We start from the raw sequence: 17,259 nt of genomic DNA, 5'->3' as shown, positions 1-17,259 counted from the left end.
TATGTATCAAATCGGTTTTTATACACATTAAAAGCACACAGAGCTATGGGGACTGGGTATTGCGGATGTGCTAGCGGCCATCTAACAACCCATGTCCTCAGCTCTATACACAAAATCCTGGTGATAGAAGTCTGCCTGTCTCTTAAAGGGAACCTATCTAATGTGTAGGGCTACCTTTATAGACAGGAACACCAGTAAAAATAAAGAACTGTCCCTGTGCAGATATAGTGTTGCATATCTGCCATGTCACGTATGCACCTGATTGTGTCTGTTGTGCAATGTATCCTGGTGAAAAAAAACAAAAAATAAAAACACAAATCAAAGTGAATTAAATATCAATAAAAACTTTTATTGTTCCATGGGTTTCCATTTCCTGGGCAGGGAGAAATATTCTGCTAGAAATAAATGCAGAAGTCAATGCAAAAACCCCTGAAGCTCTATTTGGTGAAACATCCTCAAAGTAGTCTACAATCCAGGCAATGGCTACAAGTCAGAACATCAGAACCGGCCTTTATGGTCAATAAAACAATTCATCCGTAAAAGAAGTCTTGGAATTCCTTCTGCGACAGACTTGTCTAGTCTATGAAACGCTGTCCAGGCTGATGGTCCCCTGTATGCATAAAAGAGAAAAACTGGCATCAAACAACACAACCAAGACTGAAGACCAGAAGCCAACATGTCCCTAACCCGACTGATAAGGGGCCTGGAGGGTCTTCGCTATGAGGAAAGAGATTGGAAGCGCTCATTAGTACAGGAGGACTGGGAATCGGTGAATGCAGCGCTCCCTGGGCTCTGAACTCACCGCTTCCTGGTCTTCTCTTGCAGAAGCTACCTTTGTGGAGAAGCTACCGTGTGGCATCAGTGTGTGGAAGGTTTGGTGGCCTGATCAAATATGGCGGCGCAAGGCATAGTGAGAGCAGTGCTTATGAGCCCCGACTGTCACTGCAGGCAGCTTGTGAGGAGACCCGAGAGTGTATGACCTCTCTGCAAAGTGACTGCTGGGGACAGTCATTATCAGCAGTAAGAGGGGGACAGCTACTGGACTTGACTGCGTGCAGCAGATTCTGGAGAACTAGAAGTCTCAGCAGTCTTCACATTCACAGCTTTTTAAACTGGTAGCCAATAGCATATTGCAATAGTCAAAAGGCAGTGGCTTGGGGACTACACACATGTCGTGGTCTGGTACATGGTGCCTGTGTGTAATGCCATGATACCAGACATGTTAGCCCTAGATAGAGGTGCACATTTTTCAGTACTGCTCCTCCTAATAACATTCAGGGTCTGAGCTGAGGTCTGATTAACATTGGGTGTCTGATTGATGCTCTGAGATAAAGTATTATTTTTTTCTTCTTGTCCTCTTAGCTGTGTCTTGTGGGCAGGTGCGTCTTATAGGGCGAAAAAAATACGGGTAAATGGGCCATACAAAAATTAAGGTGAAAAGCTTGCTCCAAGTAAAATCCCCTCAGAAGACAAGGGGACACTGCCTCCATCTGGAGAAGAAAAAAAACTAGATTTTGTGAAACTCACCTGTAAAATCTGTTTCTCGCTTGATTCATTGGGGGACACAGACCATGGGTATAGCTGCTTGCTGCCACTAGGAGGCGACACTAGGCTGAAGAAAATTAGCTCCTCCCCCGCCAGCTATACCCCCCTCCGGCCAGGAGAGAGCCTTCAGTTTGTGCAAAAGCAGTAGGAGAAGCAGAAGGATAAAACATCAACCAACTCCACGGTCAACAGATCCAAACGGGGTGGGTGCTGTGTCCCCCAATGAATCAAACTCGAAACAAATTTTACAGGCGAGTTTCACAAAATCTCGTTTTCTCGCTTATATCATTGGGGGACACAGACCATGGGACGTCCTAAAGCAGTCCCTGGGGAGGGAACACAACAGAGCGAAGAAGGTAGAGAACCTCGCAACATCCATCACATTGCGGCCTGCAAGACCAGGCGGCCCAGAGCGGCGTCCGCAGAAGCGAGAGAGAGTGTGAACCCTGTAAAAAAAACTTTGCAAAAGTGTGGAGGGAAGACCAAGTCGCGGCTTTACACAACTGAGCCGCCGACGCACTGTGGAAGTGAGCCCAGAAGGACCCAAGTGCCCTGGTAGAGTGGGCCGTGATCCCTGGAGGGGGCGTCCTGTCCCGAATGCGGTAACATTCCAAAATAGTGGAGCGAAACCACTGGGAGATCGTCACCTTTGAAGCTCCCAATCCCTTCCTAGAACCCTCCGGTAGAACGAACAAGGAGTCCGTGCGCCGAAAGGGAGCCACAGCCGAAAGGTAAATCCGCAGAGCCCACACCACATCTAGATGGTGTAACGACCCCTCTCTCGGATGGAAGGGCCCAGGGCAAAGGGACGGCAGGACAATGTCCTCATTGAGGTGAAAAGTCGAGACTACCTTGGGCAAAAAGGAAGGGACCGGACGGAGGACCACCTTGTCCTGATAAAAGACTAGGAATGGTTCACGGCATGACAGAGCTGCCAACTCTGAAACCCTACGTATGGATGTGATGGCCACCAGGAAGGCCACTTTCCAGGACAGCAGGTGGAGGGAAGCCTCCCGCAAGGGTTCAAAAGGAGAAGCTTGCAGAACCCCCCAGTACCAAGTTGAGATCCCACGGATAAGGCGGGGGACGGTAAGGCGGAGTGGAGTGTGCAACGCCCTGAAGGAAGGTCCTAACAGGACCCAGTCCCGCCAAGGATCGCTGAAAGAAAATGGAAAGGGCCGACACCTGGCCCTTTAAGGAGCTGAGCGCCATGCCCAATTCCAGTCCGGACTGAAGGAAGGCCAAAACAACCGGCAGGGAGAAGGATCTGGGAGATAGGTCCCGCACCTCACAGAAACGAAGGAAGGACTTCCAGGTTCTATAATAAATCCTGGAAGAGGTAGGTTTCCTGGCCCAAATGAGCGTCCGAACCATTGCATCGGAAAAACCCCGCTGCTTCAAAAAAGGAAGGTTTCAAGAGCTACGCCGTCAAACAGAGTATCTAAACTCGGGTGAAAGACGGGCCCTTGTGAAGATTGAGTCTGAGAGGGAGCGGGTACAGAACGTCCCCTAGTATGAGGACAAGATCCAAATACCATGCCCGGCACAGCCAGTCCGGAGCGATCAGCAGGGTCTGAACGCCCTCCCACCGGATCATGCGGAGGATCCAAGGCAGGAGGGATAACGGCGGAAAGACAAGAGGAACGTGAACTCATCCCACGGCGCCACGAGCATGTCCACTCCGCAAGCTGCGGGATCCCTTGCATGGACAAAGTAGCACGGAAGCTTGTTATTGAGGCCGGAGGCCATCAGATTCACTTCAGACCGTCCCCAGCGATGACAGAGCGTCGAATACTTCCGGATGGAGAGACCATTCCCCGGGGTCTATCGTCGTCCGGCTCAGGAAATCTGCCGTCCAATTGACAACGCCGGGAATGTGGACCACCGACAGGGCTGGAACATGGGCCTCCGCCCATCTGAGGATCCTCGCCGCCTCCGACCTGGCGTTCGAGCTGCGAGTCCCCCTCCTGATGGTTGACATATGCTACCACTGTGGCATTGTCCGACTGGACTCGGACATGAAGGCCCCGCAGGAGGGGAGACCAATGGCGCAGTGAGCGGAAAATTGCAAGAAGCTCCAAGACATTAATGGATAGTCTGGACTCCGACGGAGACCATTCGCCCTGGGCAGTCCGAGTACCGAAGACTCCTCCCCAACCCTGAAGACTGGCGTTGGTCGTAATGACCGTCCATCTGATCGGAAGGAAAGACTTCCCCATCTCCAGGTGAGTTGGGGAGAGCCACCAATGGAGGTCCGACAGAACCTGTTGAGGAAGAGAAAACCAATGATCCAAGGACTCCTGGGACTTGACCCAGGTCGAGAGGATCGCTCGCTGAGAAGCCCGGGTGTGAAATTGAGCGAATGGCACCGTCTCGAACGAGGCCACCATAAGGCCCAACACCCGCATACAAGTCCGGATGGAGACACTGCGCTGCCGAAGCAACAGGAGAACCGCGCTGCAAAGGTCCTTCACCTTGTCCGCTGGAAAACGCACCTGAGCTGCCCCGGAGACCAGAATCATACCGAGGAACCGAATCCGAGTAGACGGGATCAGGGAGGATTTCCGAAGGTTCACTCTCCACCCAAAGCGGGCGAGGGTGTCCAAGATGATCTGCAGACTCTCCTCGCACTGCTGGAACGACGACGATTTGATGAGAATGTCGTCCAGGTACGGAATCAAGGTGATGCCTCTAGAGCGAAAAAGGCCCATAAGCGGAGCGAGCACCTTTGTAAACACCCTCGGTGCAGTCGCCAGACCAAATGGCAGGGTGACGAACTGGCAGTGGTCCGAGTGGACCGCGAAGCGGAAAAACCGCTCGTGGGCGATTGCGATGGGGACGTGCAGGTAGGCGTCCTGGATATCCACGGAAGTTAGCCATTCCCCTTGCACCAAGGAAGCTATCACGGAGCGAATAGACTCCATGCGAAAACGGCGCACACGAAGGTAACGGTTTACCATCTTGAGGTCTAACACTGGGCAGACCGTTCCTTCCTTCTTGGGCATCATGAAGAGGTTGGAGTAAAAACCGGAACGGGGAGATTACTCCCCTGACCAGCAGATCTTGAACCGCTTGAAGGAAAAAGTCCCGCATGAGACGGATCCCTAGGGACACGGGATAGAAAAAAATACAAAAAAATAAAAAACACGGTTTGGAGGCATGGATTTAAACTCCAACTTGTAGCCTGAAGAGACCACCTTGAGCGCCCAGGCGTCTGAGATGTGGGCCTGCCAAACCTCCTGAAAATGAAGGAGCCGACCCCCCCACCTAGGAAGGTGGGGGCGCACCTTCAGGCTGGGGATTGCTTGCCGGAGGAAGAGTGCTGAGGCTGCGCTCGGGAACACCAGGCGGGCTGTGGCTTGAATGAAGGCTTCCGCCGTTGCTCCTGGGTGGGCTGCCTTGTGGTCGAGGGAGCCACCGGGCGGGTGCCCATGAAGCGACGAAAGGACTGGCGAGGCGCAGAAGGACGTGGTCGGGAAGAACTCTTGGGTTTGGGCTGCGTAAGATGGGTGCTTTTGCCACCCGTGGCCTCAGAAATGATTTTGTCAAGTTTGGGCCCAAAAAGACGAGAACCAGCGAAAGGAAGGGAGAGAAGGGAATGCTTGGGAGAATCAGCCTGCCAGGCCTTTAACCAGAGTTCCCGCCGAATGGAGAAGGCAAAGGCGGAGGACCGTGCGACCATGGAGCCCACGTCCAGAGCCGCCTCGCAAAGGTACTTGCGATATCTGGGCCGCCAGAGCCTGGAGTTCTGTGCGGGAAAGGTCCGAGTCTAAATCCTGATGTAAGCACAGGGCCCATTCAGAAACCGCCTTAGCCACCCAAACACAAGCGAAAATGGGATGGAGTGCCGAACCGGTGGCAGAAAAACCCCCCGAGTTCACCAGCGATTCGACCCGCCGGTCCACCGGGTCCTGCAGAGAGCAGCCGTCCGCAACCGGAATAGTGGTATTCTTGGCCAGGCGAGCCACCGGCGGGTCCACCTTTGGAGGGGAAGACCACTTACCCACCCAATCCGGGGAAAATGGATAAAGAAGATCCAGTCGCTTGGGGATCAGGAAACGTGAACCTGGCTGTTCCCACGCTTTAGCGGTGAGAATGGAAAAGTCGTCATGTACCGGGAACGACTTGGGAGCCTGCTTGTTACGCAGGAAAGAAACTCCCTGGTGACTGGAAGAGGGGCCCTCCTCTTGAAGTTAAAAGGTGTCCCGAATTTCCGAGACCAGACTGTCCACTAAGGCGGCCATCTGGGACGAGTGGTCCAGATCCAGATCCGTGTCCGACTCAGCGAGTTCACCTCCGGACGAAAGGTCCCGAACCAACGAGGATGCCCTGGACAGCGAACCGGGGGGAGAAGGAGATGCATCCGAGGAGGAGAGGCGTTCCTGCCTGGGAAGCTTGCTGGGGTGTCTGCTCCTGGATGATGCGCCCTGGGAGATAGCAAGTTGCGCAGGTGACGACGTCTCCACCAAGCGACCCATTAAGGAATGGGTGGATTCGGAGATCTTAGATCGGTCAGTCACCGCCCCGGGACAGGGATTTGGCCCATTCCCGTTCTATACTTGCGGCAGAAGGATGCACGTCAGTAGACTGCGAATGAGGCAGCACACTCTGGGTGGCCTGGCATGAGGCACAGAGGGGGTTCGTCTGGCCCCTAGGAAACTTCACATTGCATGAAGTGCAGGCATAATGGGTAGCCCTACCAAGGACTTGGAGCGCGGGATCCGCTGGGTCCGACTGGACCTGAGCCAGAGAGGGTACAGAGGAGGGGAGCAGCGCTGGTTCTACCAGAGTGGAGCAGTTTAACCTTTCCTGGAACGTGTCCCCAGGAGGCAGGATGCGGCGAGCGACGTTCCTCTCAGGTTGGAAACGTGCGCACGAGCAATGCATTTCCGGCTGGAGCAGGAAGGGAAGCGCGGCGGGAAAATTATGCTCTCCGCCCCCTCCAGAAGAATCGAAATGATGGCGAGAAGCTCCGCCCCCCCTGCTGCCGCGCTACCTCGCTGGTATCTGCCTTCTACGACACTAAGCTAAAAACTGAAGGCTCTCTCCTGGCTGGAGGGGGTATAGCTGGCGGGGGAGGATCTAACAGTTTTCAGCCTAGTGTCGCCTCCTAGTGGCAGCAAGCAGCTATACCCACGGTCTGTGTCCCCCAATGATATAAGCGAGAAAAATCAGTCTCCAGAGGCATCAAGGCTTCTTTACTACAAGAACTGTAAATATGTGGAGTAGTCGTCTCAGGACGTGGTCAGAGCAGGATTAGGGGACGTTATATGGAAGGGTTAGAGGGATTCATTATTGCTTACTATAATGTGTAGAAATCTGGGTTGCACTCCCTTTATTTAAAATTCACATCCCTACCCATCTCTTGATGGACTTATGTCTTTTTCGACCATATTAAATATGTAACAAAGGAGCATTCAGGATCATTACAGAAAACAGACTCCAAAGAACCCAAAGTACAAGCAGAGACCTAAAGCAGTGTTTCCCAACCAGTGTGCCTCCAGCTGTTGCAAAACTACAACTCCCAGCATGCCTGGACAGCCTTTGGCTGTGCGGGCATGCTGGGAGTTGTAGTTTTGCAACAGCTGGAGGCACACTGGTTGGGAAACACTGACCTAAAGTACTGGGGAAGCGGGCAGAACAATGGTAGGGGAATGACAGCTTTGTTCAACTCCGCTGTCATTTGGACTCTTATATTGGCAAGCTGTAAGCTCCTATGGTCAGGACTCTTACGCCATCTCCTCATACAGATTGTAAGCTCCTATGGTCAGGACTCTTACGCCATCTCCTCATACAGATTGTAAGCTCCTATGGTCAGGACTCTTACGCCATCTCCTCATACAGATTGTAAGCTCCTATGGTCAGGACTCTTACGCCATCTCCTCATACAAGCTGTAAGCTCCTATGGTCAGGACTCTTACGCCATCTCCTCATACAGGCTGTAAGCTCCTATGGTCAGGACTCTTACGCCATCTCCTCATACAGATTGTAAGCTCCTATGGTCAGGACTCTTACGCCATCTCCTCATACAAGCTGTAAGCTCCTATGGTCAGGACTCTTACGCCATCTCCTCATACAGGCTGTAAGCTCCTATGGTCAGGACTCTTACGCCATCTCCTCATACAGATTGTAAGCTCCTATGGTCAGGACTCTTACGCCATCTCCTCATACAGATTGTAAGCTCCTATGGTCAGGACTCTTACGCCATCTCCTCATACAGGCTGTTAGCTCCTATGGTCAGGACTCTTACGCCATCTCCTCATACAGATTGTAAGCTCCTATGGTCAGGACTCTTACGCCATCTCCTCATACAGATTGTAAGCTCCTATGGTCAGGACTCTTACGCCATCTCCTCATATAGATTGTAAGCTCCTATGGTCAGGACTCTTACGCCATCTCCTCATACAGATTGTAAGCTCCTATGGTCAGGACTCTTACGCCATCTCCTCATACAGATTGTAAGCTCCTATGGTCAGGACTCTTACGCCATCTCCTCATACAGGCTGTAAGCTCCTATGGTCAGGACTCTTACGCCATCTCCTCATACAGATTGTAAGCTCCTATGGTCAGGACTCTTACGCCATCTCCTCATACAAGCTGTAAGCTCCTATGGTCAGGACTCTTACGCCATCTCCTCATACAGGCTGTAAGCTCCTATGGTCAGGACTCTTACGCCATCTCCTCATACAGATTGTAAGCTCCTATGGTCAGGACTCTTACGCCATCTCCTCATACAGATTGTAAGCTCCTATGGTCAGGACTCTTACGCCATCTCCTCATACAGATTGTAAGCTCCTATGGTCAGGACTCTTACGCCATCTCCTCATACAGATTGTAAGCTCCTATGGTCAGGACTCTTACGCCATCTCCTCATACAGATTGTAAGCTCCTATGGTCAGGACTCTTACGCCATCTCCTCATATAGATTGTAAGCTCCTATGGTCAGGACTCTTACGCCATCTCCTCATACAGATTGTAAGCTCCTATGGTCAGGACTCTTACGCCATCTCCTCATACAGATTGTAAGCTCCTATGGTCAGGACTCTTACGCCATCTCCTCATACAGATTGTAAGCTCCTATGGTCAGGACTCTTACGCCATCTCCTCATACAGATTGTAAGCTCCTATGGTCAGGACTCTTACGCCATCTCCTCATACAGATTGTAAGCTCCTATGGTCAGGACTCTTACGCCATCTCCTCATACAGATTGTAAGCTCCTATGGTCAGGACTCTTACGCCATCTCCTCATACAGATTGTAAGCTCCTATGGTCAGGACTCTTACGCCATCTCCTCATACAGATTGTAAGCTCCTATGGTCAGGACTCTTACGCCATCTCCTCATACAGATTGTAAGCTCCTATGGTCAGGACTCTTACGCCATCTCCTCATACAGATTGTAAGCTCCTATGGTCAGGACTCTTACGCCATCTCCTCATACAGATTGTAAGCTCCTATGGTCAGGACTCTTACGCCATCTCCTCATATAGATTGTAAGCTCCTATGGTCAGGACTCTTACGCCATCTCCTCATACAGATTGTAAGCTCCTATGGTCAGGACTATTAATTCAGATAGCAACATATGTACATGTAAAATAGCATCAAGGAGACATCTTCCCACCAGTCATACAACACACAGATCACTTACCTGGCACAAAGGGTTAATGTAACATTAAATCAGGAAACACATTGAGGGACTTGTAGATTTCCTTCAGGATTAGGAGCGCCGTGTCTTCAGATTCCCTGCAACAGAAATAATCGGATTCTCTGTAATAACTGACAGAAGAAAACGTTGTGTCCTGAACAGGACACTTAAAAGGGTTGTCAGAGTTATGAAAAAAAATAATATAGCACTGAAAATCTGATATATAACTGAGCTAAGCAAGTTTTATGCAAAAAAAAATAATATATATATATTTTTCCTCATTTCCCTGGTTCTTTTCTGGCCCTTTGTTTACATGAAATAAAACCAATCTCTGCCCCTCCCCCTGCTCTGCTAAGGGAGTGGATACAGGAGCTGCCCTGAGTGACATGTCCGCCTGCTGGGAGACTCTGCAGCATGCTGTATGTGTAGGACTACAAGTCCCAGCTGTATAATGACACTGCTAAGGGAGTGGATACAAGAGCTGCCCTGAGTGACATGTCTGCCTGCTGGGAGACTCTGCAGCGTGTTGTATGTGTAGGACTACAAGTCCCAGCTGTATAATGACACTGCTAAGGGAGTAGATACAGGAGCTGCCCTGAGTGACATGTCTGCCTGCTGGGAGACTCTGCAGCATGCTGTATGTGTAGGACTACAAGTCCCAGCTGTATAATGACACTGCTAAGGGAGTGGATACAAGAGCTGCCCTGAGTGACATGTCTGCCTGCTGGGAGACTCTGCAGCATGTTGTAGGTGTAGGACTACAAGTCCCAGCTGTATAATGACACTGCTAAGGGAGTGGATACAAGAGCTGCCCTGAGTGACATGTCCGCCTGCTGGGAGACTCTGCAGCATGCTGTATGTGTAGGACTACAAGTCCCAGCTGTATAATGACACTGCTAAGGGAGTGGATACAAGAGCTGCCCTGAGTGACATGTCCGCCTGCTGGGAGACTCTGCAGCGTGTTGTATGTGTGGGACTACAAGTCCCAGCTGTATAATGACACTGCTAAGGTCGTGGATACAAGAGCTGCCCTGAGTGACATGTCTGCCTGCTGGGAGACCCTGCAGCATGTTGTATGTGTAGGACTACAAGTCCCAGCTGTATAATGACACTGCTAAGGGAGTGGGTACAAGAGCTGCCCTGAGTGACATGTCTGCCTGCTGGGAGACTCTGCAGCGTGTTGTATGTGTAGGACTACAAGTCCCAGCTGTATAATGACACTGCTAAGGGAGTGGATACAGGAGCTGCCCTGAGTGACATGTCTGCCTGCTGGGAGACTCTGCAGCGTGTTGTATGTGTAGGACTACAAGTCCCAGCTGTATAATGACACTGCTAAGGGAGTGGATACAAGAGCTGCCCTGAGTGACATGTCCGCCTGCTGGGAGACTCTGCAGCGTGTTGTATGTGTAGGACTACAAGTCCCAGCTGTATAATGACACTGCTAAGGGAGTGGATACAAGAGCTGCCCTGAGTGACATGTCTGCCTGCTGGGAGACTCTGCAGCATGTTGTATGTGTAGGACTACAAGTCCCAGCTGTATAATGACACTGCTAAGGGAGTGGATACAAGAGCTGCCCTGAGTGACATGTCTGCCTGCTGGGAGACTCTGCAGCGTGTTGTATGTGTAGGACTACAAGTCCCAGCTGTATAATGACACTGCTAAGGGAGTGGATACAAGAGCTGCCCTGAGTGACATGTCTGCCTGCTGGGAGACTCTGCAGCATGTTGTATGTGTAGGACTACAAGTCCCAGCTGTATAATGACACTGCTAAGGGAGTGGATACAAGAGCTGCCCTGAGTGACATGTCTGCCTGCTGGGAGACTCTGCAGCATGTTGTATGTGTAGGACTACAAGTCCCAGCTGTATAATGACACTGCTAAGGGAGTGGATACAAGAGCTGCCCTGAGTGACATGTCTGCCTGCTGGGAGACTCTGCAGCATGTTGTATGTGTAGGACTACAAGTCCCAGCTGTATAATGACACTGCTAAGGGAGTGGATACAAGAGCTGCCCTGAGTGACATGTCTGCCTGCTGGGAGACTCTGCAGCATGTTGTATGTGTAGGACTACAAGTCCCAGCTGTATAATGACACTGCTAAGGGAGTGGATACAAGAGCTGCCCTGAGTGACATGTCTGCCTGCTGGGAGACTCTGCAGCATGTTGTATGTGTAGGACTACAAGTCCCAGCTGTATAATGACACTGCTAAGGGAGTGGATACAAGAGCTGCCCTGAGTGACATGTCTGCCTGCTGGGAGACTCTGCAGCATGTTGTATGTGTAGGACTACAAGTCCCAGCTGTATAATGACACTGCTAAGGGAGTGGATACAAGAGCTGCCCTGAGTGACATGTCTGCCTGCTGGGAGACTCTGCAGCATGTTGTATGTGTAGGACTACAAGTCCCAGCTGTATAATGACACTGCTAAGGGAGTGGATACAAGAGCTGCCCTGAGTGACATGTCTGCCTGCTGGGAGACTCTGCAGCATGTTGTATGTGTAGGACTACAAGTCCCAGCTGTATAATGACACTGCTAAGGGAGTGGATACAAGAGCTGCCCTGAGTGACATGTCTGCCTGCTGGGAGACTCTGCAGCATGTTGTATGTGTAGGACTACAAGTCCCAGCTGTATAATGACACTGCTAAGGGAGTGGATACAAGAGCTGCCCTGAGTGACATGTCTGCCTGCTGGGAGACTCTGCAGCATGTTGTATGTGTAGGACTACAAGTCCCAGCTGTATAATGACACTGCTAAGGGAGTGGATACAAGAGCTGCCCTGAGTGACATGTCTGCCTGCTGGGAGACTCTGCAGCATGTTGTATGTGTAGGACTACAAGTCCCAGCTGTATAATGACACTGCTAAGGGAGTGGATACAAGAGCTGCCCTGAGTGACATGTCTGCTGCTGGGAGACTCTGCAGCATGTTGTATGTGTAGGACTACAAGTCCCAGCTGTATAATGACACTGCTAAGGGAGTGGATACAAGAGCTGCCCTGAGTGACATGTCTGCCTGCTGGGAGACTCTGCAGCATGTTGTATGTGTAGGACTACAAGTCCCAGCTGTATAATGACACTGCTAAGGGAGTGGATACAAGAGCTGCCCTGAGTGACATGTCTGCCTGCTGGGAGACTCTGCAGCATGTTGTATGTGTAGGACTACAAGTCCCAGCTGTATAATGACACTGCTAAGGGAGTGGATACAAGGAGCTGCCCTGAGTGACATGTCTGCCTGCTGGGAGACTCTGCAGCATGTTGTATGTGTAGGACTACAAGTCCCAGCTGTATAATGACACTGCTAAGGGAGTGGATACAAGAGCTGCCCTGAGTGACATGTCTGCCTGCTGGGAGACTCTGCAGCATGTTGTATGTGTAGGACTACAAGTCCCAGCTGTATAATGACACTGCTAAGGGAGTGGATACAAGAGCTGCCCTGAGTGACATGTCTGCCTGCTGGGAGACTCTGCAGCATGTTGTATGTGTAGGACTACAAGTCCCAGCTGTATAATGACACTGCTAAGGGAGTGGATACAAGAGCTGCCCTGAGTGACATGTCTGCCTGCTGGGAGACTCTGCAGCATGTTGTATGTGTAGGACTACAAGTCCCAGCTGTATAATGACACTGCTAAGGGAGTGGATACAAGAGCTGCCCTGAGTGACATGTCTGCCTGCTGGGAGACTCTGCAGCATGTTGTATGTGTAGGACTACAAGTCCCAGCTGTATAATGACACTGCTAAGGGAGTGGATACAAGAGCTGCCCTGAGTGACATGTCTGCCTGCTGGGAGACTCTGCAGCATGTTGTATGTGTAGGACTACAAGTCCCAGCTGTATAATGACACTGCTAAGGGAGTGGATACAAGAGCTGCCCTGAGTGACATGTCTGCCTGCTGGGAGACTCTGCAGCGTGTTGTATGTGTAGGACTACAAGTCCCAGCTGTATAATGACACTGCTAAGGGAGTGGATACAAGAGCTGCCCTGAGTGACATGTCTGCCTGCTGGGAGACTCTGCAGCGTGTTGTATGTGTAGGACTACAAGTCCCAGCTGTATAATGACACTGCTAAGGGAGTGGATACAAGAGCTGCCCTGAGTGACACTGTCTGCCTGCTGGGAGACTCTGCAGCATGTTGTATGTGTAGGACTACAAGTCCCAGCTGTATAATGACACTGCTAAGGGAGTGGATACAAGAGCTGCCCTGAGTGACATGTCCTGCCTGCTGGAAGACTCTGCAGCATGTTGTATGTGTAGGACTACAAGTCCCAGCTGTATAATGACACTGCTAAGGGAGTGGATACAAGAGCTGCCCTGAGTGACATGTCTGCCTGCTGGGAGACTCTGCAGCATGTTGTATGTGTAGGACTACAAGTCCCAGCTGTATAATGACACTGCTAAGGGAGTGGATACAAGGAGCTGCCCTGAGTGACATGTCTGCCTGCTGGGAGACTCTGCAGCATGTTGTATGTGTAGGACTACAAGTCCCAGCTGTATAATGACACTGCTAAGGGAGTGGATACAAGTGAAGTCCTGAGTGACATGTCTGCCTGCTGGGAGACTCTGCAGCATGTTGTATGTGTAGGACTACAAGTCCCAGCTGTATAATGACACTGCTAAGGGAGTGGATACAAGGAGCTGCCCTGAGTGACATGTCTGCCTGCTGGGAGACTCTGCAGCATGTTGTATGTGTAGGACTACAAGTCCCAGCTGTATAATGACACTGCTAAGGGAGTGGATACAAGAGCTGCCCTGAGTGACATGTCTGCCTGCTGGGAGACTCTGCAGCATGCTTGTATGTGTAGGACTACAAGTCCCAGCTGTATAATGACACTGCTAAGGGAGTGGATACAAGGAGCTGCCCTGAGTGACATGTCTGCCTGCTGGGAGACTCTGCAGCGTGTTGTATGTGTAGGACTACAAGTCCCAGCTGTATAATGACACTGCTAAGGGAGTGGATACAAGAGCTGCCCTGAGTGACATGTCCGCCTGCTGGGAGACTCTGCAGCATGTTGTATGTGTAGGACTACAAGTCCCAGCTGTATAATGACACTGCTAAGGGAGTGGATACAAGAGCTGCCCTGAGTGACATGTCTGCCTGCTGGGAGACTCTGCAGCATGTTGTATGTGTAGGACTACAAGTCCCAGCTGTATAATGACACTGCTAAGGGAGTGGATACAAGAGCTGCCCTGAGTGACATGTCTGCCTGCTGGGAGACTCTGCAGCATGTTGTATGTGTAGGACTACAAGTCCCAGCTGTATAATGACACTGCTAAGGGAGTGGATACAAGAGCTGCCCTGAGTGACATGTCTGCCTGCTGGGAGACTCTGCAGCATGTTGTATGTGTAGGACTACAAGTCCCAGCTGTATAATGACACTGCTAAGGGAGTGGATACAAGAGCTGCCCTGAGTGACATGTCTGCCTGCTGGGAGACTCTGCAGCGTGTTGTATGTGTAGGACTACAAGTCCCAGCTGTATAATGACACTGCTAAGGGAGTGGATACAAGAGCTGCCCTGAGTGACATGTCCGCCTGCTGGGAGAGACTGCAGCATGTTGTAGGTGTAGGACTACAAGTCCCAGCTGTATAATGACACTGCTAAGGGAGTGGATACAAGAGCTGCCCTGAGTGACATGTCTGCCTGCTGGGAGACTCTGCAGCGTGTTGTATGTGTAGGACTACAAGTCCCAGCTGTATAATGACACTGCAAAGGGAGTGGATACAGGAGCTGCCCTGAGTGACATGTCTGCTGCTGGGAGACTCTGCAGCGTGTTGTATGTGTAGGACTACAAGTCCCAGCTGTATAATGACACTGCTAAGGGAGTGGATACAGGAGCTGCCCTGAGTGACACGTCTGCCTGCTGGGAGACTCTGCAGCATGTTGTATGTGTAGGACTACAAGTCCCAGCTGTATAATGACACTGCTAAGGGAGTGGATACAAGAGCTGCCCTGAGTGACATGTCTGCCTGCTGGGAGACTCTGCAGCATGTTGTATGTGTAGGACTACAAGTCCCAGCTGTATAATGACACTGCTAAGGGAGTGGATACAAGGAGCTGCCCTGAGTGACATGTCTGCCTGCTGGGAGACTCTGCAGCAGTGTTGTATGTGTAGGACTACAAGTCCCAGCTGTATAATGACACTGCTAAGGTAGTGGATACAAGAGCTGCCCTGAGTGACATGTCTGCCTGCTGGGAGACTCTGCAGCATGTTGTATGTGTAGGACTACAAGTCCCAGCTGTATAATGACACTGCTAAGGGAGTGGATACAAGAGCTGCCCTGAGTGACATGTCTGCCTGCTGGGAGACTCTGCAGCATGTTGTATGTGTAGGACTACAAGTCCCAGCTGTATAATGACACTGCTAAGGGAGTGGATACAAGAGCTGCCCTGAGTGACATGTCCGCCTGCTGGGAGACTCTGCAGCATGTTGTATGTGTAGGACTACAAGTCCCAGCTGTATAATGACACTGCTAAGGGAGTGGGATACAAGAGCTGCCCTGAGTGACATGTCTGCCTGCTGGGAGACTCTGCAGCATGTTGTATGTGTAGGACTACAAGTCCCAGCTGTATAATGACACTGCTAAGGGAGTGGGTACAAGAGCTGCCCTGAGTGACATGTCTGCCTGCTGGGAGACTCTGCAGCATGTTGTATGTGTAGGACTACAAGTCCCAGCTGTATAATGACACTGCTAAGGGAGTGGATACAAGAGCTGCCCTGAGTGACATGTCCGCCTGCTGGGAGACTCTGCAGCGTGTTGTATGTGTAGGACTACAAGTCCCAGCTGTATAATGACACTGCTAAGGGAGTGGATACAAGAGCTGCCCTGAGTGACATGTCTGCCTGCTGGGAGACTCTGCAGCGTGTTGTATGTGTAGGACTACAAGTCCCAGCTGTATAATGACACTGCTAAGGGAGTGGATACAAGAGCTGCCCTGAGTGACATGTCTGCCTGCTGGGAGACTCTGCAGCATGTTGTATGAGTAGGACTACAAGTCCCAGCTGTATAATGACACTGCTAATACACACAGGATCTTCCCTCTACCTTCTTGTGCAATGCTCTCTCTAGTATATCAGCTCCAGTGCCCAGCATTGTCTCCTCACTGCCTGCAGAGCTGTACAGCTGAAGGGGTTAAGAATCCTAGCAGAGAGCAGACGGCAGTGAAGGGGGGCGTGGCCAGCACAGGCTTGTAACTGACCTTTATCAGAGCAGGGAGAGAAGCTGACATCACAGGTCATGTGACCCTCAGTGACATATGAGAAACCAGCCACCGGAGATAAAGGGAGTGAATTGGAAAGCGGTTACATTTGCTTAGTTAGGAACATAGAAAGAACAAACAATAACTCTGACAACCCCTTTAAAGGGCTCTTCCTCCTTACCACTAGCCCATGCTATCACTTGATAACTGGCGAAGGGGCCAATTTGTGGTGGCCGCAGACACCTGGGATGTAGATGGCACAAACAGGTCTTTTCAGCCACAGTCACCAAAGATATAAAAATCATGACAACGAGGTGGGGGTGGGTGGCTTGTGATGATGTCGCTGAGGGCTGTAAGGTCACAGAGAGGCCCCCTCTATCATGTCGGTGCCCCCCCACCTGACACTCACCAGTAGCAGAGGTGGCTCTGTAGCGCAAAAAGATATTCATTGAAGCTTTCAATGGGCTTCTCCTGCAGGACATAGTCGATTCTGCGGCCCCCATTCAGCATGCCGATCTTCACGGACAGGTCCTCTTCTCGCCAGGACTCCGAGCCCTCCAGCTTTTCAGCTACAATTCAAGAGAGAATGATGGGTTCAGTTTAGAGTTCCATAGGAGTTTAGGGTCCAGACACCACACCTGTCACCTTCTACTTGCTGCTTATCCTCCTCCTCTTGAATTTGATCAGCAACTTTTTCCAGCTCTGCCTGAAGCTCAGATGAAGTCGTGTGAGCACGAGCAAATTCATTCAGGGTCTGCCATGCCAAGCGGAGGGAACTCATGAATCCATGCTTGAGGTCAGACCCCATGCGGCTGAGGCTTTCCTTCAACTCTGCCAAATAGAAGGAATTGTGTATTGTGAGTCCCTGCAGATATCTGAAG

General features: G+C 51.1%; 1 protein-coding gene across 2 annotated transcripts in view; it reads right to left on the bottom strand.

The window, feature by feature from the left end:
• Positions 1-328: 328 nt before the first annotated feature.
• The window catches only part of LOC122923322 (SEC23 interacting protein), a 60,549-nt gene continuing 43,618 nt past the window's right edge, over positions 329-17,259 (bottom strand). For both annotated transcript variants that reach the window (XM_044274107.1, XM_044274106.1), the window contains 4 exons: positions 17,024-17,209; positions 16,788-16,947; positions 9,193-9,287; positions 329-610 (listed from right to left, as the gene is read on the bottom strand). In XM_044274107.1, coding sequence (XP_044130042.1) covers positions 9,206-9,287; positions 16,788-16,947; positions 17,024-17,209 — 428 coding nt within the window. In that variant the 3' untranslated portion in view covers positions 329-610; positions 9,193-9,205. The remainder of the gene's footprint in view (positions 611-9,192; positions 9,288-16,787; positions 16,948-17,023; positions 17,210-17,259) is intronic.

The sequence above is a fragment of the Bufo gargarizans genome, unplaced genomic scaffold (assembly GCF_014858855.1).
Source record: "Bufo gargarizans isolate SCDJY-AF-19 unplaced genomic scaffold, ASM1485885v1 original_scaffold_1468_pilon, whole genome shotgun sequence".
In the NCBI taxonomy this organism is placed as follows: domain Eukaryota; kingdom Metazoa; phylum Chordata; class Amphibia; order Anura; family Bufonidae; genus Bufo; species Bufo gargarizans.
Note: the sequence above shows the minus strand (reverse complement) of the source record. Positions and strands in the feature narration are given on the sequence as shown.